Genomic DNA, 24451 nt, shown 5'->3' with positions numbered 1-24451 from the left:
GCCCCAGGGGGACACCCCCATCTGCAGTGCTTCTTCATTCTAGCTGGTGGGCTGGGAGGGGGCAGGCGATGCCAGCCATCTGAAGGATCGTTCAGGCATCAGTGAGGGGCCTGGCGGGAGATGGATGGCTCGCTCACGTGTGAATGAAGTAGAGTTTAATAGAGGCCAGTTGACAGAGTGCTGGGCAGAGCAGGGAAAGCAGTACAGGCCAATGTGCACACCTGCAGCTCTGCAGGGACAGGGGAGGGGCCGATACAGGAAGGAGTGGGAGAAGGCAGCTGCAGGAGCTGGGTCTTCAGAAGGGGGTCCAGGAACCCGGGTGCCCAGGTGGGGAGGGAGCCCGCAGGGTGGGGAGTGCCTCCAGAGGGGCAAACGGGGACCCCCACCCCCATGGTCGGGCACCAGCAAGACGCTGAGGCCAAGGTGGGAGGAGCCGGGTGTTTCTCCAGAAAGAGCCACGGGGAGCAGCCCTGCCAGCCGGGCGTGTCACTTGTCCCTGCCGCGAGGACTCTGGAAAAGCTGACCACATCGGTAATTACAGAAGCCGGAGGTGGCGAGACCTCAGAGCCTCTCTGACTTCATCTTCCTGCCAGGGCAGGAGAAGGGCTCCTGGGAAGAGGAGGTGACATCTCAAGTTGGTCAGAGGCCGAGAGGAATTCAGCTCAGACTCTGCTCTGTAAACCAGTGCCGGCTTCTGTGAAAACGTGGCAGGGCCCCTTGTACCGGTTTGCAGTCTTCATGTTTTTAAAAACTCATCTGAGGGAAATGTGTTTTAATAGAGGACGCATTTTTATTAGCATTTTCTGAGATGGATGATGCAATTAGAGCCAGCCAAGAGAATGAAATATTAGGTTTATAAACTAGGATGTACACAGATGTTTATACTCTTTGGCAAGTACAGATACATAAATAATTCTTTTCGCCTTCAACTCAATGTAGTATTCTGCTCTTTGTGTTACAGCATCTCCTCCCCAAAGGCCATCCCTGTGTTTGGTGTAAATCACCGTGCAAAGAGAAGGCTCATTAAATGCCTCCCTCCGTTGGCACCATGGATGTATCTGGGGAAGAGAAATACCCTCCGCGTGGACTGGCACAGGAGCTCTTTGGCGCTCTGGATGTTAGGGTTGAGCTCTGGGCAGGAGAAGGTTTCAAATGGGCGACACAGCAGGGAGGACAGTGTGTGTCCCCTCTGTTGGGAGGAGGGGACAAGCCCACCACCCTCCCTGGCCGGAGGGAATTCGTACAGATGGAGGTCACGGGGGCATCCTGGCATGTGGTTTACCTCTCTGTTCGTTGAAGTCATCGTCTGGCTGCCATTTCCAGAGCCTACTCTACTAGTAAAATTCTAGGCTGTTAGCCCAGCCCACCCTCTTATTTGCTGTCTATATTTTCTGGTTGAAGCTGATTTCAGCAGCTTTGGCCCACTACCTGGGCAAGGGTGTTCCCGTAGCAGCGGGTTCCCGGGTGGTCCCCCGCCTCTGGTTGTGTGATCGGCCTGAGCTCTGCCCAGCCGAGCTGCCATGGTGCTTTTTCTCTGTAGGTGGCCTCTCAGGACGGGTCCCCCATGAGCCCCTCTTGGGGGTCACCGTGGAGACTTGGCCTGTCACTCCAGGTGACTTAATCGGTGTGGAAAGCCCAGCTGGAAGCCTTCTGTTGGTTTTCTGCCTCCCAACACAAATGCTCTTCAAGTGGTGGCGACCTGACATGGACTCTCAAAGAAAGGCCTTTTGATGCCGGGCTGGGGATGCCTGTCCCCGCGTGCTCCCGGCTGCCGCCCTGTGGAACTGTGGCGCCCAGCTGCCCAGCTGGGCCTCTGCTGGGAGGGAGCTGACCTGAAAGGGATGTTATTTTTTTAACGTGGGTTTTAGTACCCAGAGCAATAATATTTTCAGCTGGTTATTGAGGCTGATTAGTGAGCCTTAGGCCTCCATTTGGTTAAATAGAGCCTCCTTCATAGATATGTTTTGGGACAGTGCAAATCCAGGGTTCTGCGTGGGATTGAGTTACCCCCAAAAGGTAGTCGGGCATTTGCCTATGGCCTGGGCCCTGCAAAGTAGTCTGGGTAAATTCCCATAGCGCCAGACCACCAGGAGGGGTTTCCAGGGTGGCTGGACACTGGGAGCTTCTCTTCTCCCCACTGGAAAATAGGTGGGGGGCAGTTGTACTCTAGAACCCTCAGCCCCTTTAGAGTTGCAGCTCCAGCCTGGGAGGGTCTTCCGGGCTGGCCTGGGGAGAAATTGGACCCTAGACACTTGGTTGAGAGGTTGCTTCGAACCAGGCCAGGGGATGGGGGGCGGAGGTTGGGGTCTGACTTCACAGCGAGGTGGCTGGGGAAGGAGTTTCAGTCCCTCTGTGCTGATGTCATTTCCTGTCTCTTTTGAAATAGCTGTACTTTCGGACGGAGGCTGACAAGTCCTTGGGTGGTGGATTTTGAAATGGTTATAAACAATTTGCAATTCGTTCCCTTGTTTAAATGAGAAAGGCAAGCTCACCCAAGCTCTTCCTTAACTCGAGGAGGCCTTTTACCCACTTAGCAAGTGGGTCAGGTGCCAGTGAAGGAGCCTCTCTTGGGTCAAGGAAGATAACACAGTTTGTCTTCTGAGGCCTCACTTCTTTCTTTAGAGCCCGGGTCCCACTGGCTTGGCCAGCCATCAGGGTCCTAAATTCCTTGGTGTTCTTGAGAAAGAGGTCTGGGCTGGGAGGTCCAAGGCCCAGCCGTGCCGCCTCGCTGCAGCCCCCTGCCCACCTCCCAGTGGCCCTGGGCAACGCTGCTCTACCTTCTGCTCTTTGTTTGCAGACGAAGGGCTACGACAGCAGCCCCTGCCCTCCTGTGGCACTACCTGGGCTCTTTTTAGGTTCATATAAGAGCATCTGAAATACCTCTGTATGTTCCCTTTGTAAACTGAAACGCCGTAAAAGGTACGGAATGCATATTATTGTCTTCCCTTGCAAGGTGTAGTCATTACGATGAGTATGTATTATGTGCCCGTCTTTGTCACATTCTCTCTGTACCATCACCCTACATGTAGGTGCTTTTTCCATCTGCACTTTATAGAGGTTGAGGAAACTGTCCAAGGTCACATGGCTTGTAAAGTGTGTGACCTCAGGCAGCCTCTCTCGAGGACCTTCCAGGTTGGTGGCTCCAGTTATTTTCCAGCAGCTTCCTTTGATTTTCCTAAGCCGGTGGTTCTCAACCCCAGCTGCCTGGGTGCCCAGCCTCCATCACCAGAGGGTCTGACTCCATGGGCGTGGGGCGGGGCCCGAGCACCATCGTTGGCTCCCCCGTGATTCTTATGTGCCGCCCCGGTTCTGAGCATGTGGCCACGGTGGAGCAGGGTAGGCTGAACTGGACGTCAGGGCTCCTCCCCTCTCTGGGCCTCACTCCCTGCCCTGTAGAAGGAGGGGATTGATCATGTGACCTCCAGGGTGTCCTCTCCAGGGGCCTCTAAGGTTCTACAACTATGAGAAGCTTGTGAACAAATCTATTATTGTTCTTTTCCTTCTTCTGTTTTAGGCAGAATATGAAGTTACTCCAGATGAAAAACTGGGAGAAAAAGGGAAGGAAATTATGACCAAGTACCTCACCCCAAAGGTAAGAGGCTGCCCAAACCCCAAAGCAGGAGGAATATGGGCCCCCGGGTCTGTGCCAGGCCATGTGAGGAGTGCCCAGCTGGTGGTGCCACTGGTCTCCAGATCCAGAATTCTCATCCTCCTCCAGAGGCACCCAAGCCTGGCCAGGCCAAGTCAGTGGTCCAGGCCACACCAGGCCTGGGGTGGGGAGGCCTGCTTCTTGGGGACCCAGTCCCCTCCAAGGGCCCTTATACTTCCCACTGTTCACACCCAGGCGTTTGTGGCAGGACAGGTGGAGGCTCGGCTGAGGCAGGGGTCAGTGTGACCAGAAGAAAGGGCACAGCAGGGGTGGCTCTGAGAGGTCAGTGTGACGGGAAGGGGCCAGGGCTGATGGGAAGGAAAGGGGCTGGCTGAAGCTGTGCCGGCAGAGGCAAAGTCAGCCGAACACACAGCAGAGTGCAGCGTATTCTGAAGTGTTCTGGAGTACGCTCAAGGGCCTCAGGACTGGGGTCACCCCCGTGGCCTGTGTGCACCCATGGTGGCACGGGTGCTCGATGCAGTTAAACATGGATGTTGCAGCCACTCAGCTTGAGTTCCACTCAGGAGTCAGAGGCGGGACTGTGGACACAAGACGTCCAGCTCACACACACCAGCTCCTCCAGCAACAGGTGGGCTGCTGAAGGCATCCAGGGTGACACGAGGGGATTAAACCCACAGTAGCTCCTTCCGAGTTTACAACCAGGCCTCCTCCTCTCCCTGTACGTATGGATGGTTTCTGCACAGTTTTTTTTGCTGTAGTTTTTGTTTTTTAAAGCTTCATTTTAATTAGCTTCTTTTTTAAAAATATTTATTTATTTGTGGCTGTGTTGCATCTTCGTTTCTGTGCGAGGGCTTTCTCTGGTTGCGGCGAGCGGAGGCCACTCTTCATCGCGGTGTGCAGGCCTCTCACTGTCGCGGCCTTTCTTGTTGCGGAGCATGGGCTCCAGACACACAGGCTCAGCGGCCATGGCTCACGGGCCCAGTTGCTCCGCGGCATGTGGGATCTTCCCGGACCAGGGCTCGAACCTGTGTCCCCTGCATCGGCAGGCGGATTCTCAACCACTGCGCCAGCAGGGAAGCCCCTCTGCACGGTCTTATATGCTTTATTCACACGGCACGGAAGTCCCTTGCGTCACCTTGTCGTTCTCAGCAGGGGTCACAGGTCCTTGGCAGCTCTGCTCTCACCTCACACCCCCGCTGCCCCCTGGGATGTTAGGGGGGTCCCTGGGGCCTGAGTGCGTGACGAGGACCGCCCATGCCACACTGAGCCTTGCTCCAGAGCAGGTGTGCTCGCCTCCAGCGCCTGCCGGCGGCCAGCCCAGCCTCACCCCACAGGCGTCTCCGTGTCCCTTTCCCCTGCTCCTGCTGAGACACCACCCCCAGTTGCTTCCCTTTTCTGCTTCTGCTGCCATCGTAATCATACACACCTCTTAATGGAATGGCAGGCAACCCCAGGGCCTTTGCACTTTCAGAAGCGAGTGGATTCATGTTCATAAACTCCTCCAGACGCTGGACAGGGCTGGCTCGCTCTGCACAAGGCGTGGCCCTGGGCACAGCTAGCTGCCCTCTCCATCTGCAGGGCCACCAGGCTGCGTGGGCTTGCTTTGTTCCAGGTACGGGCCTGAAAGTTTTGAGGTTGAAAATGGTCAAGGAGGAGACATGTCTGAGCAGGGTCCCCCTTTGCCCGCAGTCGCAGCCGCTGACCTGTTGAGAGGCTGCAGGTGGATGTTTTCGGTCTCCTGGCCACCATTTGACACAGGGAGTCCACTCCGGGCATAACAGCCCTGAGGGGCGTAAACATCCCCCGGGGAAGAGAACAGCTCAGTGCTGAGCACCTAAAACAAGCCAGACACCAACTAGACACTATCTGTGACGGTTCCGGCCTTCATGAGATGAGAGGCGGATAGACAGCCCCGTTTACAGGCGGCTGCCAGGGCCCAGAGCAGGGAGTGACCTGCTACGGCCACGCAGCTGATAGACTCTTGCTGCCCTCGGCCAAGGTGGTTTCCACAGTGGCTCAGCTTTGTCCGTCCAGCTCTCCATCTGCGCCCCCCTTTCGGGCTGCCCACCTGCTTGGGCTCCCCCTCAAACAGTGGCAACTAACATATACTGAGGACCCAGTGTGTGCAGGCGCAGTCTCACCTAGTCTTGCTGTCACCATGTGATGTGATTCTATTGGCTCCATCTTACGAGGACAGGGGGGCTCAGGAGGTGCTGTCACTGTCCCAGGCGACAGCTGGGAGTTGAGCCCAGGTCGCGGTGATCCCAGAGCCTCTGGCTTTGCCCCTGTGCTGCACTGTGTCCACCGCACGCCCGCCCGCCCCCGCGCATCTGCTGGCCTGGCCATGATCCATGGTGAGGATGAGGTTGTTCCTTTGCCTGGCCTTGCTGGTTCGCTTGGCCTATCCAAGGGCTGCTGCAGGGGCCACTTCCCTCTCCCCCCCACTGGCCGACTTTGACCAGAAGCCTCTTCTCACGGACCCCAGTCGGGGCCCTCCAGACCTCCCTACCCCTGCTCAGCACTGCCTCTATCTCCTGGAGGGGTGGGGCCCAGCCTCCCCATCAGCTCAGACCGTTTCACAAGTGCCTCAGAGCTTGCCAGCATTTTTTCCTTAAGTACTCCTCAATTAAAAAAATTTAAACCACAGCATATGTTATGGCCCAGGGGCCTGGGGAAGGTGGTCGAAGCGGTCCCGTGGGTTGACTGTTTTCCGATAATAAGTTTTGCGCTGCCTTCCCAGTCCTTCCTGCAGTCACTCTCCTAGGATCCTGTGTTACTTCTCAGCGCTGCAGTTGCCCCGGGTGCTGGGGAGCGAGCTCTGGGAGAGGAGCCACGTGGCTGAGGCCCCAGCACTGGCTCTGAGGCCTTCGAACGACCCCCAGGACCCCTGTCCCCAAACCCAGGTAGTCCTCACCTTGTACCCCCTCCTCAAGGTGCAGCTCATGTGTCTCAGCTCCAGGCAGCATTTTCCAAAGGGTAGACTGTGGGACACTGACCATTTGAGAGGCTCTGGGGAAAAAACACCTCTGGACAATTGCTTGAGGGCAGCACTGCTCGCCGTTTCTCTCCCTCGTAAAGATTCACCCGCGTATTAAAGGCTCTGAGAAGTCCCTCAGTAAAGAAACCTGTTTAACTGCTAATAAAGCATTTCCCAAACTTTTTTTTTTTTTTTTTTTCAATTTCACATCCTGCTGAATACATCTTGGGCTGCAGAACACATGCAGGGGTCTTCACGACCTGGCCTCCAGTTTCCTCTCCCAAAGGCCCCACGCTGGGCTCCAGCCACGCCACCTCCCAGCCTCATCTTGATGTCCCCACCTTGCCGCCCTTGTCCGTCTGTTCCCTGCAAGGCCCCGCACCCGGAAGGAGCTGCCCCTCCCCCGTCTTTCTGCCCCCCCACCCCCCCACCCCCCATCTTTCTCCCGCTGTGTCTCTGCTCCTCCGCACAGAGCCTCTTCTGCCTCTGGTCAGGAGCCATCGCTCCCACCTGGGTGGTCTCCCAGCTCGCCGCTCTGTTGTGCTTCTGCAGGTCCGTGGGGTCAGTGCTTCCACGCCCCGGAGAAGGTGGCTCCTGAGGAGCCCGCCTTCCAGAGGGGGTGACAGCGCGTCAACAGATCGGTGGAATGCAGTGGGGTGGGAGCAGTGGTGGACGGTGCACAGGGAGGTGTGAGGGTGGGAAGGTCTGCGGAGGCTGTCCTAGACCGGCCTCGCCCAGGGAGCCTTCTGGGAGTGGATGCAGCTGAATCGAATTTCAATGTGATGATGAGGGGAAGCCAGGTGCGAATGAAAGGACAGGAGAAGGGCCTTTCATGCGCCAAGGTCTAGAGCAGGGGATCTCACCCGGGGACGTTTTGCCCTCCCCTGCGCCCCGCCCTGGGGACATTGGCAGTGTCTGGGGATAATTCTGATGGACACAACTGGGGGTATGTGCTCCTGGCATCTAACGCACGTGGGCAGGGGTACAGCTGAGCATCCTGCGATGCACAGGATGGCTCCCACCACGAAGAGTTATCTGGCCCCAAATGTCAGGAGCACTGAGGGTGAGAGGCCTTGGTGCAGAGGTGGGAAGGGGTGTGTGTGCGGGGGAGAGGTCAGTGTTACAGGGGCCCTCTGGGTGGCAGGAGCTGGAAAACCATGGTGGGGAGTCTGACACCATCCTAAGGGCCGTGGGGACCCCCTAGGGCTCTGAATGCCATTTGCAGTTTAGGATGGTCTCTCCCCCAACGCAGAGGAGAAAGGGGAGGGGGAGGGCTGGAGGCAGGAGGCCATCCCGGGAGCTGCTGCCGCAGCTGGAACAGGAGGGGTGGGGGACGGGAGGTGGGAAGACACAAGGGCCTTGGGAAATGTTGGGGGAAGGAGCTCTTGCGGGGTGGCAGGTGTGGGGCATGAGGAAAGGGAACAAGAGGAATCCCAAGTGACTCTCTGGTTTCCATCTCAAGTCACTGAACGGGTGCAGGGGCCCCCAGGAAAGGCAGGGTACCCAGGATGAGGGCCGTTGCTGTAGGTGGCCAGGCTAGTAGCTCACTGGGCAGATATGATGGCATCTGTTCTCTGTGTCCCCTGCCCCGTGCACAGTGTTGGACACATGGCTCTCATTCATTGTGCGTTAGTTTGAATGAGACAATGAGGGGCCCTGGGAATCTTCCCTCTATGGGCCCCTTCCCTCTCCCGCCTCAAGTCTCTTTCTGGCGAGCTGACACTTGGCTGGCCTGTGTCCCCCAGTGTCTGACAGAGTGTGTTTGCTGAGAGTCTGGCTGAAAATCCCTGCTCAAAGTCAAAGCTCATGCCCAGAGCCGGCTTCTCGCTCCCCGTGCGATGATGCTCTCCAAACCCTGGCTTGAAGGCATCCATCTCAGAGGCCAAGTCCTCTCTTTGGATGCTGCCCAGAATCCTGCATCAGTTGCCCGTACACGGCCGGCCTTGCTCTGGGGGCAGTTAGAGGACAGCAGCCTGGGGTGGGCTTTGGGATGGGCTGAAAGCTGTTGAGATCTGACACAAAGGCAGCGGAATGCTGTGAGGACGTGAGTTTTAGGACCTGATAGACCTGGGTTGGAAGCCAGGCTTGGCCTCTTTTAGCTGAGTGGCCTTGGGAAAGTTACTTCACCTCCCGGAACCTCAGGCTGCTCCTCTGTCCAGTGGGCGAGGGTCATAAATACCAGCAGGACAGAGCCCAGGAGCTGGTACGAATAAGACTCTCCCTAAGCAGGGGCTCTCATCTGACTTTCCCCCTTCCTAGTCTGTGTTTTCAAATTCAGGACATTGAATGAGGAAATTATTCAGACATGAACTCCAGCTGTGGAGTTGTGAGAGGCCAAGGAGGGGTCCGCAGGGTCCTCAGCCTCAGAGGGCTGGCCAGAGAGACTGGCCAACGGGAATGCATTGGTCAGGATGATTAATGCTAGCTGCCACAACAAACAAACCCCAAATCTCAGGGGCTTCACACACCAGAAATTTCTTTCTTTCTCATGCATGCTCTGCCTGGGTCTCTTCTGGATGAAGATCAGGGGTCCTGGCTGCTTTGGTGTCTCCACCACCAAAGGGGAAGAGAGGAGTGAAAGACGCACATGAGCTTTAACTGCCTTGGTCCCGATGTGACACATCACTTTCTTTCTCAGTCCACCGACCAGCAAGGAAGGCTGGGGGATTCAGGGGAGCATATGGAAAATTGCTTCCTGCCTACGTTTCCCCAACCCCCAAGCTGAAAACATTGTCTGTTTGGCAGGCTAATTTCTAGTGCTGGTGAGACAGCTCAGAGAAGCTGCCCAGAAGCTGGTCGAATCAGACATGTGTGCTGGGCTCTGTAGAGATCTGGGCAGCTCACTTCCCAGGTACCTACAGATCAGAGGTGATACAGGTGGCAGGTATTCAGGTGCAGGATTGCTCTGAGCTGGAGATGGACCAGGAAATATTCCTAATTATAATAATAATAATGGATGATCCTGAAAACAGTATTATATATCATTTATCACTACGGACATCATTTTTAAAATACTCGCTCATGGGGACTTCCCTGGTGGTCCAGTGGTTGAGAATCCATCTTGCAATGCAGGGGACGCCAGTTCGATCCCTGGTCGGGGAACTAAGATCCCACATACCGTGGGGCAACTAAGCCCACGCACCGCAGCTAGAGAGAAGTACGAGCACTGCGACGAAGAGCCCGCGCACCGCAACTAAGACCCAATGCAGTCAACAAATTTAAAAAATAAAGTTTAAAAAAAATAAAATATTAGCTTATGGAGATATAATTCACATATCGTAAAATTGACTCTTTTAAAGTCCACAGTTCAATGGTTTTTAAAATAGTCACAGAATTGTGCAACTATCACCACTATCTGATTCCAGGACATTTTATCTCCCTGAGTAGAAACCCCGTACTCATCACCATTACTCCCTATTTCCTTTTCTTCCCACCCCAGGCAACTGCTAATCTACTTTCTGTCTCTATGGATTTGCCTGTTCTGGGCATTTCATATAAGTAGAATCATACAGTATGTGGACTTTTGTGACTGACTTCTTTCACTTAGCATGTTTTCAAGGTTCATCCATGTTGTAGCAGGTATCAGTATTTCATTCCTTTTTATGACTGGATAATACTCCATTTTAATGGATAAACCACATTTTATTTACTTCTCATCAATTGATAGACACTTGGATGTTTCTGCTTTTGGGCTATTATGAATAATGCTGCAATGAACATCCATGCACAAGTTTTTGCATGGGCATATTTTTAAATTTCTCTTGGGTATATACTTAGGAGTGGAATTGCTGGGTCACATGGTAACTTGATATTTAATCAGTTGAGGAATGGCCAGGCTTTTTTCAAAGTGGCGGCACCATTTGACATTCCCACCAGCAGTGTATGAAGGTTCCAATCTCTCCACATCCTCTCCAACGCTTGGCATATTCCGTCTTCTTTTTTCATCCTGGTGGGTGTGAAGTGGTATCTCATTGTGGTTTTGATTTGCATTTCCCTAATGACTGATGATGTTGAGCACCTTTTCATGTGCTTATTGGCCATTTGTATATCATCTTTGGAGAAAAGTCTATTCAAATCCTTTGCCCATTTTTAAATTGGGTCGTTTTTCTCATTAATGTTGAATCCTAAGGGTTCTTTTTTTTTTTTTTTTTTTTGGCTGTGTTGGGTCTTTGTTGCTGCGTGTGGGCTTTCTCTAGTTGCGGCGAGCGGGGGCTACTCTTCGTTGCGGTGCGCGGGCTTCTCATTGCGGTGGCTTCTCTTGTTACAGAGCACGGGCTGTAGGCATAGGAGCTTCAGTAGTTGTGGCTCGCGGGCTCTAGAGCGCAGGCTCAGTAGTTGTGGCTCACGGGCTTAGTTGCTCTGCGTCATGTGGGATCTTCCCGGACCAGGGATCGAACCTGTGTCCCCTTCATTGGCAGGCAGATTCTTATCCACTGCGCCACTAGGGAAGCCCCTAAGCGTTCTTTATATGTTCTAGGTACAAGTCCTTTATCAGATATGTGATTTGCAGATACTTTCTCTCAGTCTGTGGGTTGTCTTTTTACTTTCTTGATGGTGTCCTTTGAAACTTCATTTTGATGACATTCGGATTCATTTTTGTTACTTGCTTTTTTTTTTTTTTTGCGGTATGCAGGCCTCTCACTGTTGTGGCCTCTCCCGTTGCGGAGCACAGGCTCCGGACACGCAGGCTCAGCGGCCATGGCTCACGGGCCCAGCCGCTCCGCAGCATGTGGGATCTTCCCGGAACGGGGCATGAACCCGTGTCCCCTGCATCGGCAGGCGGACTCTCAACCACTGCACCACCAGGGAAGCCCTTGTTACTTGCTTTTAAATGACTTGTTTTCATGTTGTCTTATCTGTCCCTGTAAGAAGGCCTCAGTTTTTTGAGGAACAGGGTGTATGTATATGGAGAAACATTAGGCCCATAAATCTCTCTTCCTCTGCAAAACCAAAGCCCCATCGCCTGCTGTAAAGAGCAGGGCCAGGTCTGGCCCTTCACCAGTATTCCACACCTTCTCCTGGCTGACATGGCCGTATTCTTTAGGCCGTCTGCGTCTAGCACTGCAGTGACCTGCTCTTGGATCTTCCTAGCAACTCCCCAAGATGGGTATTAGTGCGTCTGTTTTACAGATCAGGCACCTGAGGTTTGGGAAGGGAAGAGGCTGGCTTAGAATAGCGGAGGCAGGGCTTTAAAGGAGCTTCTTAGTGTCCTGCTTCGGCAGGACATCCTGCTCTGTTCATTTTAATTGCCCATCAGCAACTATGCCAGGTCTCTACTCCAATCACTAAGACCTGGCAGGTGGCACCCAGTTTCAATGTGGTTTTGCTAGGAAGTGTGACTGGATGCCAGGCAGAAGCTCAGACCTGGCAGAGGGTCCTGTTGAAAGGGCCTGCGTGGGCTTCTTCCGACAATGAGGTGGGCGGGTGGGTTGGGACAGGCTTCTGACGTGAACCCGCTTGGCGTCCTCTGTGGGATCCTGGGAATGCCCCAGAGCAGGCAGCTCTTGGAGGGCATTTCTCTCAGGAGGGCCACTGGCAGGATGGCGCTCTCTGGGCCCTCCAGAGATGCGGGCCTCTTTGTTTCTGAAAACAATGGTAGGCTAAGGCAGGGAAGTTTGTTCTTGTTAAGGGGGAAACTACCCATCAGCCTGAGTTTCTGCACAAAAGAAATCTATTCCTAGTGCTTGTTTGGCTCTCCGGAAAACATCTACTTTTCAAAAAGTAAGGAGCTTGAATGAAAGGAAATAATAATTATTCCAAGTTCCTCTTTCTCTGGCCCCCGGTCGCAGCCTCACTTCATTGGCGCCTCCCCCTACCCCACCCAGGCAGTAGCATAGGATCTGAGCTAGACCAAACAGCTGCCTTCTCGAAAGGGGACAGTTCCTCGGCCTCTGGGGCAGTCAGAGGCTTCAATCTTTGTCTTCAGGGGCACATGGAACCCAGTTCTGCCACTTTCCAGTGGGGCATGTTTGGAGCCTCAGTTTCCCCATCTGAGTATGGGGATGATAACAGTGGTGCTCAAATGGGCTCATTCTTCTTTAAATCAACTCATCTTTTAACTTGAAATAAATGAGTTTCAAAAGGAAACTTTGTTATCAGGAATTACCTGGAAAGCCAGTATTGATTTGCTGTACATAAAGATAACTGGAAAAGTTATCCTAGCTGGGTACTCTTTTGCTTACCTAACGCTCGGAGCCTCCTTTCTCTTTGTTTCTGAAGGGCAAGTAGCGAGTATTAGAGACAGGTTAGCAAGATGGTAGGTAGCATCACACTGAGGCTTTCTTCTTGAGGATGGGAGACTTGAAAGAAAATTGAAAAGGGAATACTTTTTTCACTGAGTGGTTCAGTATTATTTAATTGTGTCCCTGTACCTCGAGGCTAAGACCACTTCATCATCTTTAGAAAATGCTGGGCTGTCCACTTCCCAGCTATGATGCATTTTAGAAATGCTGGCTTATTGTTGGAAGAGACAGCATGACCTAAAGCAAAGGGCACTAGGACTGGGGCTCGCTCCTGGATCTCCCTTCCTGGGATCTGGTGCCTTGAGGAGCTAGCTTAGCATCCATCTAACCATCTAACCAACACTTGGTCTCCAGGGACCCAAGGCCATGGAATACGGGTGGCTCGGGTAAATGCCTCCCTTCCATGTGCCTGGCCTGCCCTCCAGGGGTTTGAGCTCCCTGCTTCTGGCCCCAGAGCCAGCTGTTCATCTCTGCCAAGATCACCTGGCCCTTGTCTGCCTCCCTGCAGCCCGAACGGCATCTCCATCCTGTTGTCAGTGAATCTGGTGAGCTCAGAATCCACCTTTGCTTGAACCCCTCCTGGGCAGGGTCTGGCTGGAAGGGTCCAGCTGGAAGGACCTGTGGGGCATGCACCCCAGGTTTTCCCACTTCCTGCCACAGCACTGCAAGAAGTCTCAAGGCTGGAAGAGGGTTGAAAAGAAAACTTGAGAAAGGAACTTCCTGGGAACAGCTCTTACTGTGTGCCAAACACTGTTCTCAGGGCTTTAAATAACTCACTTAATCCTCATATCTACCCCACAGATTATTGTCTCCATTTTAAAGATGAGGAGGTGAAGACACAGAGAGGTTAAGTAACTTGCTCAAGGTCACACAGCTGGGATGGAGGAAGCTGAGACTTCGGAGTCTGTGCTCCTGACCCTTCCCCATCCTGCTCTCCTAAGATAACCTAACCTGGCTCCCTGCCTTGAGCTCCACTCACATCTCTTCTTGATTGAAGGACTGTTAATGACCAGTCCTTTGGAGACTGGCAAACCAGTGCCGTTTGGAGAGCAGCAGGGCTCCTGGGTCATTTCAGGTTTTCCCCAGCACCCAGCACTGCATGGCTCCCCATGGAGTGCCCCTGCTGCTTGAGCCAGCAATCCTGGTACATTGGGAGATGACTCCATAGCCCATCCTCAGGGACTGTTCCTCTAGTTCATCCCAAGGGGAAAGAGGACACCACCTAGAGTAGGCTACAGCACCCAGGGGATCTCAGGGGCCGCCCGGTCCAAGGCTTTGCATGCAGTTTTAGCTGTAGATTTCCAGATGCAAAGACACGCGGATCTGCTGTGGTTGACTAGCTTAGGGCAGGGCCCCCTTTTGCTCCCTTCCCTGTCCTGGGCCCTGGCTTTTAGAAGAACACCTGTGGCTCCTTGGAACCCAGTTTTAAAACTACTGGGCTAAGCCAAACTCCTCATTTCCTAGATGAGGGAACTGAGGCTCAAAGAGGAGCTGGAGGGCTTCCCTGGTGGCGCGGTGGTTGAGAGTCCGCCTGCCGATGCAGGGGATGTGGGTTCGTGCCCCGGTCCAGGAAGATCCCACATGCCGCGGAGCGGCTGGGCCCATGAGCCATGGCCGCTGAGCCTGCGTGTCCGGAGCCTGTGCTCCGCAACAGGAGAGACCACAACAGTGAGAGGCCCGCGTACCGAAAAAAAAAAAAAAAAAAGAGGAGCTGGACCCCTGAAGGGTCATACAGCTGGAGGAGGAGAATGGAACATGCCTCACTGGGCTTTCCACACACCTGTGCTGCAAGTATGGTGCAAAGGCACGAAAAGGAATGCTTCCTGACTTCATTTACCACCTCCCACCCTGGTTGGCCTGCAACTGGGCCTGAATTCCCCTGAGACTCTTATTCTTTGCGTCAGTATTTGTCTAAATGCTGAGACATTTGTAGTGTGCCAACAAAGCAGAGAAGGCTGCTGGTGCTGAAAGTTCTACCATTTAAGTATCCACACTTTTTTAAATGGAGATGCCCTTGAGGGGCATCACTGAATCTAACCCTCTCACTCTCCTTTACTAAGGGTGGGTGTTAAAGGAGGAGGTGGGGCAAAGTGACATTATTTTAGCACCTACTGTATGCTGTGTGCTTTACATCTTTATCGCATCCTGTCTTCATGACGTTCATTTGTTGTAGACACATTTGTCCCTGTTCTACCTTGGGTAAAGACCTTTAGCTATTAAGAGTGAAAGCTGGGAGAATTGAAAACAGGGACTGACACAGATACTTGTATGCAAATATCCATAGCAGCATTATTCACAATAGCCAAACAGTAGAAACAACTCAAGTGTCCATTGACGGATGAAAGGATAAGCAAAATGTGGTGTAACCACACCGTGGAATATTATTCAGCCATAAATAGGAATAAGTCTTGACACATGCTACGGCGTGTGTGTGAATGAATCTTGAAAACATTATGCTAAGTGAAAGAAGCCAGACATAAAAGGCCATGTATTGTGTGATTCCACTTATATGAAAGGTCTAGAATAGGCAAATTCATTGAGACAGAAAGTAAATTAGAGCTTACCAGGGACTTGTTGGAGGGAGGGATGGGGAGTTATTGCTTAATGGGTATAGAGTTTCTGTTTGGGATGATGGAAAAGATGGTGGTGATAGTCGACATTATGAATGTAATTAATGCTGTGGAATCGTCTGCTTACAAGTGGTTAAAATGGCCATCTTTCTGTTATGTCTATTTTACCACAATAAAAGAAAACGAACAACAACCGAAGAAAGGTGATGATGAGATGTAACCCCGGTCTGTCTGACTCTAGAACCTGGGATCTTTCTCTTCCACTGTGTCATCTTCTCAGAGGTTAACCAAAGACAAAATGCCCCCAAATCAGCTTCCCGGCTGCTGCACGAAGGAGCAAGTCCGGGAGGGCAGGTGGATTGGAGGACGTGCACACTGGCTGGTCCCTCCTGCGCCGGGTCCACCTTCTGGCTCCGAACCTTTGCTCTGTGTCATTAGCTTTTTCTCATGTCACAATCTCCCTGCACAACATTTTTAAAGACCGTGTAATTGTCCTTCAAATAGATACATTTATTTCTCTCCCCCAACCTTTCCTGGAAAACACATCCCCTTTGCCTGATGTCTTTGGGCTCCTCTTGCATCCTTGAGGCTGCCCTGCCAGCCGGGGCTCCTCAGAGCAGGCCGGAGCATGCGCATCGGGGTCCCTCTTCCTTTCTTGTGACCTTCCAGGTCGGAAAGTTGGATGTTCCTTCGATGCCAGTGGAGCCGGCGCTACCTCTGACCCCCATTCCTGTGTGTGTGTGTGTAGTGTTTCCTGACCAGAATTCCTCTTTTTAGCGTGTCTGGAGACAGAGAAACCAGCCACAGGCTTCCTGAGGACAACCTCCCCTCAGCCTTGCCCTGGGTAGGCAGCGACGCTGGTCTCTGTGGTGCCTGTGCTCGGCCGAATCCGTGTGGCCTGACAGGCCCTCCCTGACCATGGGCCTTGGGCAGAGAAATGACATCATGGGGGTTTCAGTCGAATTCCCTGGATCTTAGGAGATTCCTGCCCCTCCTTCATTCCCAAGCCGCATGGAATGAAATCTTGACTGGAGAAAAATCTTCCCGGGCCAAGGTATTTCCAACACAGCTTCAAATTGAAGCCTGTCTGGAGGCTGTGGACCCGGAGGGTGTTCTGGAAGGTGGAGAGTCAGCTTGCTGTGCCCTCACCTCTCATGCACGAGGAACGAGAGACACTCCCGGCCGTGAGCGTTCTGCACCTCAGCCCGTTAGGACCCAAGTTCTACCCGTGAATTACCTGCACGTGGCCGCCCTGACCCAGAGCAGAGCTGGCCGAATTCAAACCGCTTGCCAGGAAAAACCCCGCTTCTCTGGGTCCTGAGAGCCGGGACCGCCTGTGTAAACAGCGAGTCTTCTCCCATTGCACACTCTGGGCCCACAGGTCTTGACCGGAGATTATCAAGTTGACAGAGCCCGGCTGGCCTCTCACTCTACGTCCAGGCAGATTTCGTTTTGTTAATTATCCGTTTTTGCTTTTGACGTAAAAAGTCATGGTCTGGGTCAGGGCCACTTGTATGTTTTCCTTTCTTTCTCATTCAAGTTGCCCAGCTCTCAGGGCCTCTGGCTAAATTCTGCTAGTGTTTAAAAATGTTCTCTCTCACTTCCTGACCCCTAAAAGTCCTTCATCCTGATTTCTGCGAAGCCACTTGAACAGCAAAGGAAGTAAGGGACAAGACCCTTTCAGTCCCTATCTGCTTTTCCCTTCTTGGAGGGTCGTGGCTATGTCTCAAGGGCTGTGCTTCTCCACTTTGCTGACCCAGGGAATGTGATACCTTGTGACCTGGGGTGGCCCAGTCAGCAGGGGCACCCTCAGAAAGGGCTGGAACCCCCTGCAGAGCAGGCTTGCTCAGAACACTGCCTGGCCCCGTGGCCCCTTGCACAGTTGATGGTCTCTGTGAACCTGCTCTCTGCCATCATAAATTTGTCCAGACAAGTGTCGATTTTGCCATAGGATAAAGTTGATTCTTTCAGAGCCCTGGTCTTCCCAGGGTACAGATGCCTGGAGGGTCCTCCTCATGGCCTAGCCAAACGGCCTTCGTCCTCTGAGGCTTGATCAGACCTCACCTCAGCCATGAGGCCACCTCTCTGAGCTCGCCCTTCTAGGGGCTGAAAGGCTGCTCCACACTCTGCCACCCTCAGTCCCCACCAGCCTTGAACTCCTGCCATTGGCCAAGTGAGTCGGTTTATGGGGTCATTGGGTCAGAGCTCATGACCTGGGCACAGAGTGGACACTCAGGGACGCTGTTGTAGCTGACAGACTGAATCAGCTCGGACCCCAGCGGGAGAAGCAGCGGGCTCCTTGCTTTCCAACTGGTCACAGCAGTGGCGCCACCTCTGGGTCTGCTCACAAAAGCAGCTCTGTGCTGTGTGGTGTCTTCCTGGACTGGCAGAGTAACCCGCTATCCCCAGGGTCACCCCCGAATTGGTGTAAGAGATCGTTGCCCAAAGACTTAAGGAGATCATTAGGGTGGCCGTGTGTGTCTGTGTCATAATGGAACCATGGGCCTTACGTAGGACACCGGGCTGCTTCCCAGCACAGTGTCAGGGCAATGGCCTTCCTCACCTTCTCCTACGATGAGAAGCCCCAGAGAGCCCTGGGAGCCCCTTGGACTCTGGGTCTTTGGCTGTTCATCACTAAAAGATAAAGGTGCAGAGTGGCATTCGGGCAGGAGGTGGACCCCTGGATGACCCCCTAGAGAAGGCCCCTTCAAGACCGAGTGCTGTCTGTCAGAGACAAGGGAAGATCCAGGTTTTGTAGGGGCTGAAGCTTAAGTAGCATGAGAAGTATGCTCTTTAAGAAGAACGAACAGGGGCTTCCCTGGTGGCTCAGTGGTTGAGAGTCCGCCTGCCGATGCGGGGGACACGGGTTCGTGCCCCGATCCAGGAGGATCCCACATGCCGCGGAGCGGCTGGGCCCGTGAGCCATGGCCGCTGAGCCTGCGCGTCTGGAGCCTGTGCTCCGCAACGGGAGAGGCCACGACAGTGAGAGGCCCACGTACCGCCAAAAAAAAAAAAAAAAAAAAAAAAGAACAAACAGAACATTAGGTACAAAAGTGTTTCCTGAGAATGAGAAAAGAAACCACAACCAATGCCTGGAGCCTTGGAGATTGGTCCTTTTCACCTGAGATCTCAATTTACCGGAAGTGCTTATGCAGAAATGCTTCCTCTCTCACCTAGAAAACTCTGTAGCTCCTAGGACTGCAAGTAAAGGGCCCCAAAGCTTCAGCTTCCTCTGCTTCAGGGTGAATTGCTTCTGATTGGAGACCCTGCCCACCTGATGGCCAGCGGTGAGCACCACATTTCCTTAGAGCTTGAGAGAGGTGCCATGAGACTTGTCGTTTTCCCAGCTTCTACCCTACCCCAAGGACCTCCAGCAACCAGCTGCCTGTCCAGCATGTGTCTCTGCCCAAGGGGGCTGCGTCTGGCACTGTGCTCAGGCCATGCAGTCCAGCAGCCTTGCTGACCACGTGGACACCCAGGGAGGAGTTGGTGTTTGGGCCGAGAGCTGCAGGACACAGACATCAGGCCCAGCGTAGCAGGAGCCAGAGCCCCTTTGCTCGTGAGCGCTTGGCTTGGCTGATTGACTTTTCCCCAGTGACCAAGATAACAAAACGCTGCTTTTTCCTCTGTTTCTGTTCTTGTCTGGGGCTCGTGGATTGTGCCTGTTGCCTGGCTGATGTGGAAGACGAGCTACTCCAGATGGACCCAGGCTGCGTGGCCGTGGCTTTTCCACATGGCACTGAAGGTTTTGATTAAAAGGTGGAAGAATGGCTCTTTTTCTTCCTGTCAGCCAGACCTTAAATCAACCCTGGAGTGAGGAAATGCCGTCCAAAGCTGCCGTTCAGTAAACGCTCTCCTATGTCTGCCAGTTGTGATTGTACAAGCAGGTTTAATTTCAAGCCAGGATTTGGGGTTGGAATGAGCACCCTCCTCTGCCCACCTCCTGCCTGTCCTGCTTTCTGCACCCAGTTCCTGTTCCTAGAGTCCAGCGGGCTGGGCTGAGTTAGTTTACAGAACTCGGAACCAGCCAACTTGAGCCGGGGGAGAGAAAAGCGAGTGGAGGGGAAGCCTTTAGAAGGTCCTCCTCACCACCTGGCCCAACTCCTGAGTTTACAGATGGTGAATTTGTCTGGATTCTTGGCATCAAGTGGCAGATACTTAACTCACAGTTGCTCAAACAAAGGAGGAATGTATTGGAGGGGTGGGGGATACGATTAAATGAAACCATGAGAGAGACACGGCTGTACGTGGGCTCAGGAACCCCTGGCACCAGGACGCTTTACCCAAGGCAGCTCCAGGTCCTCCCCCAGCCACCCCCAAGCCTCCAGCCCACAGTTTCTGCCCCAGACAAGCACTCCAACTAGTTGTAACTAAGAAAATCCCAAAGAACTGATTGGCCCAGATGTCCCAAAGGCAGGGGGTAGACCAGATGACCTCATGAAGGCACTTCTGCTATGAACAGGCATGTGCACACACATTTGTTCAACAAATATATTGAGCACCTGCTACATGCAGGGCACATTGTAAGTTCATATCAGCCAAGCAGAGTAGAGAGATTACAGATTTTGGGGCCGGGCAGGCCTGGATTTGAATCTCAGGTCCTCTGTTTACTAATTATTGTGTCTAGGGGCATGTACGGAGTACTAGCTGCTTACCAAGCGCTGCACTCAGTTCTGATGAGACAGGAATGAACAACATTCCTGCCCCTCAAAGAGCTCTCTAAGGCTCAGCGTCTACATTTGTGACCTTGGAACAAGGCCCACCTATGGCATCGTTCCAGGGAGCAACAGAAGTATGAATTTGTAGGAAAACTCACATGGAGGGGCCAGTGACTATCAGCCAGCCCCTCTCCCAGGGTCCCACGATGCCTCTGGCCCTGGATCCTGCTGGAGGCCGATTCCCACCCCTGCCCCTGCCCGCGGCCAGGCCTTGGCAGCCCCGTGTGCAGAGCTTCCCGCAGCTGACACAGATCCCCTCACCAAGGGTCAAAGGGCGGCCAGGGTACAGCTGTGGGAGTGCCCCTCCCAGTTCCTGTCCTGGAGGAGAAATGGGGTGGCCCCCCAAGAAACAGCCGCCTCCACCCTGGTATGGGTGGGACAGGCAAACCCCCAGGAAGCCCCTTGTTTGGAAGGAAGGAGACCCCCCCAGAACCCCTGTCTTCCAGAGCGTCTTGCTTCTCTCCTGCTCAGCTTTTCCTGAAGGCCTAGTCGGTCCACACTGAGAAATTGCAAATAGTTTACACGGGGAATGTCAACTGCCCACGTATGAAAATATACACATCATTAAGTCCTAAGTGCTTGCGTCTGGAGATAGAGCGGACAGTCTCCTGGGCTGACCTTTTGTTCACTGATGGAGCTGCTACTAATGAGTGCGGAGCTCCTCGGAGGGATGTTTTCATATGTTGAAGTGAAGCATAAGCTGGCCATTAGCCTGTGTGTGTGTGTGTGTGTGTGTGTGTGTGTGAGATACGTATGACAGCGCTATACAAACAGCACTTGCCAAAACACGCAGAGTCCACTGAACCTCATTATCCAGCCTCCAAAGAGGGCTTGCTCTGCAAGGCCAAAGTCACATCCCCTTCACTATTCGAGAAAGACTATGGCATCCTTGGAGGACCTGATGGTGCTTAGGGATAAGGCTCTCTGACCAGATTGCCTGGGTTTGAATCCTGTCTCTGCTCCCACGCTTGCTGTGTGATCTTGGGCAAGTTACTTAACTTCTCGGGGCCTACTTCTGCATCTATAAGATGGAGATAATAAAACCTACTTTGAGGGGCTTCCCTGGTGGCGCAGTGGTTGAGAGTCCGCCTGCCGATGCAGGGGACACGGGTTTGTGCCCTGGTCCGGGAGGATCCCACATGCCGCAGAGCGGCTGGGCCCGTGAGCCATGGCCGCTGAGCCTGCGCGTCCGGAGCCTATGCTCCACAACAGAAGAGGCCACAACAGTGAAAGGCCTGCGTATTGCAAAAAAAAAAAAAACTACTTTGAGAGGATTAAAAACGATAACCCCATGTAAAGCTTCTAGGACTTAACCTATATTAGGTGCTCAAGAAGTAGCAATGGTGACCACTATTGTCACTGGGAGGTGGGATTGGGTGGGAGGCCCTGCCTGCTCAAAGAATCCTCTTGGATGAGGTTGTATTGGAAGCAGGTCCTGAAGGGGGGTAGGGTTCAGACAACGTGCCGTGAGGGGCCAAAAGGGCTCCTTCCAGTAGCAAAGGCTCGGCAGCTGGAAAGCCGGAGCTCGCCCAGGAAATAACAAGTATGGGGTGAGAGCCCTGGCGAGCAGAGGGCATGATGGGGAAGCGGGTCGAGAAGGGCATTCGGAACCAAGGCTGAGAAGGCACTGGATTTTGGTCCTCTGGCCGTGGAGATCATTTCCGCTGTGTGCTATCGGAAAACTCCCTTGGCGGCCGTTGTGTCAACATAAGAGCAAGTGGTTGCAGAGATTCGTGAAGGGCCTACTGGCTAGTCCAGGCGATAGAAGAGAATTCTCGAAACCAGGGCAGTGGGATGGAGAGGGGTTGGGTGGGTGACATACCAGGGCTAAGATTGCCGCGTGTGCCTGTCCCCGTCTGTGAAGTGGGGAAAAGCAGGTTTCGAGTGGGGCCAGGGAGGCCAAGGCTGTGTCCTTTCCCTAGAGCTGGCTCAGGACACCTGGTTAGAGCCCATGCAGCTCGGATCCACTCCCCGAACTCTGCCCGCTACGGAGCCCCTCTGGTGTCGGTCCGGCTTGACCCTGGCCAGCACTGTGACTCGGAGGGGTCTGTTCTCTCGGTTGCCCGTCGGTGCCAGGAGTGCGTTGGATCAGTGAGGTCCTGGACGTGTTCCCAGAAGAGCTCTCTGTGTTCTCCTGCTTCCTCTCGGTCCTGAACCTCTGAGCAAGTGTAGGGCGTGTGTTTCCAGGAGGCTCCAAGGGCGACAGCAGAGGCGCTTGCTTCAGGAGTCTTGGCCACTGAGGAGGTGTGGAGGGTTGTTACGTGGCCCAACCGTGCCTCTATCCCTGGGCGCTGCCAGGGGCGCTGGCCACATACAGTGGATCCCATTTCCACTCTGACATCTTGAAACAAGGGACTTGGAAGCCAGGAGATGCTTCGGGAATAAGGTCCTCAGACACGTGGAGTTTCTCTCCGATGCAGGAAATGAGGTCCCTTCGTCCTGCTGGTCACCTCGGAGCAGCAGCGCCAGGGAGAGCAAGGCAGCCACCCTCATCCTCACGATGCCACCATCGGGCTGGTGACTCAGCAGCCAGTGAGAACCAGCCTGGCAAGACCTGATCCTGTCGGCCGCCCCGCTCATTTAACCGTACCTGGATGAGTCCTCCGCACTCGGGGCAGTACCCCGACTGCTCGCTGCTGGCTCCAGCCTCCAGGCCCTTTGCCCGTGCGGTCCCCCTCCCCTGGTGTACATCCCACCTCTCCCTCAAGGTCCAGTTCCAGTCTTCCTTCCCCAGGGCTCCCTCCCAACCTGCTTTCTCATCTCCCCCCGAAATTCTTATTGCAAAGGCCGCCCTCCTCGGGTCTGAGATGCAGCACTTGGTAATCAATCGCTCCCCACTCTAGAGGCTGGGGAGGCTGGTCCTCTGTGGGGTGTCTGCAGCAAGGGGCTCCATAGTGCCACCTGGTGGACCAACGGCTGGCCCGGCCCAGGCTGGATGACCTGTGGAGGCCGCGCTGGGCTTGGGCTGTCAGCCTGCCTCTGGGGCTCCGTCCCTCTCGCTGGAGTTCTCTGGGGCAGGCAGAGCCTGGGCGTGGTGGATAATCAGCACAGGCTGCCTGGGTTGAGTGCTGAGTTAAGCACCCACGGAAGGCTTCATGCCCAGACCAGGCCCATGCCTTCCCCACCACCGTCCCTGGCTCCCCAGCCTTAGTCCCTGAAGCACCCTGGTGATCTCTGTTAGCCTGTACGTCACCCCAGACCCAGCACGTGCTCCCTCTTAACCCATTGCCGTGCAGATACAGCTTCGGGACAAGTCCTAGTAGCTCTTCTAACTAAGCAGACGCCCTCCCACCCCCAATCCTCCCCCCAGCTCTCTCCTCTTTAGAAACCCCAGTGCACTGAATCATTGCTGGCCATCAATGCCGTCCACGCCTGAATATTGCAGAGGTCTCCGTGTTGACAGAGCAGAGGATGAGAGGTCTGGCCTAGGCCACATGTTGAAGTTTAGGGTCATAGGCAGTGAGGCAGCATGAGGGCACTGAGACTTAACAGGGGACTGGGGACAAAAGGGAGGAGAGGGCTTAGGCAGGTGTGGAGGTGCGGAGCCCACTGGGCCCCTACAGCCACTGCACTGGCCGGCCTCCTTCACATTGAAAGCAACACAAAGGGCTCTTCTCAATGTGCTCTGCTGCCCAGAAAGACACCCACGCAGCCTTCACCTCTCGCAGCCTAAAATGTGCATTCTGGCTAACACGTAGCAGGATGCCTAGAACCTGTGGCGCACGCCTCAGGAACGGCAGAGAGTGAGTCTGGGCCATAGCGTGGCTGGAGGTACAAAGGGGCAAGTGTGCTGAGTCTGTCCTGCCATCTGGGCCTGCTGGCCGCCTGGCCCCATCCAAGTGCAGCCCCAAGTTCTTCTGGTACCAGATTCAAGGTCAATTTCACATTCCACAGGGAGGGTTGGAGCCCGTTCTTTTCCCTCTGGTGACAAGGGCTTTTATCCAGAGGCACAGACCCACAGAGAGTGGATAAAGCACACCCGAGCTTTAATGCCATGTCTGTTCCCACTGCCAGCCTCAAGGGAGAAGAAATGGGGAGGAGTCTTAGCCAAAGAGGAGGGGGAGTTTTATTCCCTTGCTCCATGTGTGATTTCGGGGGCAGGACAGGTGGCCCTGAGCCTACAGTTCCTCAAGGAACCAAGTCCCGTCTCATCAGACTGGAGGGGAGAGAGCTCTGTGGTTAGCGGCCCAGGGCATACATAGCCGTGTCCCAGAGGCACGTCTTGCTGTTTTAAGCTCTCCTGGAGTTGGCCGTAGAACCCTCCTTAAGGGCAGTTGGGGCTCATCCCGACTGCCAGCAGAGTGGACTTCTTGGCGGGGCCAGGCAGACTGGTC

The 24451-nt window shown here is 54.0% G+C and overlaps 1 protein-coding gene across 2 annotated transcripts in view; it reads left to right on the top strand.

The window, feature by feature from the left end:
* The window catches only part of GRK5 (G protein-coupled receptor kinase 5), a 228024-nt gene that overhangs the window by 171042 nt on the left and 32531 nt on the right, over positions 1-24451 (top strand). The window contains exon 4 of one of the 2 annotated variants that reach the window (XM_081231335.1): positions 3515-3592. In XM_081231335.1, coding sequence (XP_081087461.1) covers positions 3515-3592 — 78 coding nt within the window. Of the gene's footprint in view, positions 1-3514; positions 3593-16227; positions 19519-24451 lie in introns of those variants that run through there. The other variant, XM_081231336.1, reaches the window with a different exon arrangement.

The sequence above is a fragment of the Mesoplodon bidens genome (assembly GCF_964165515.1).
Source record: "Mesoplodon bidens genome assembly, chromosome: 1".
Classification (NCBI taxonomy): domain Eukaryota; kingdom Metazoa; phylum Chordata; class Mammalia; order Artiodactyla; family Ziphiidae; genus Mesoplodon; species Mesoplodon bidens.
Note: the sequence above shows the minus strand (reverse complement) of the source record. Positions and strands in the feature narration are given on the sequence as shown.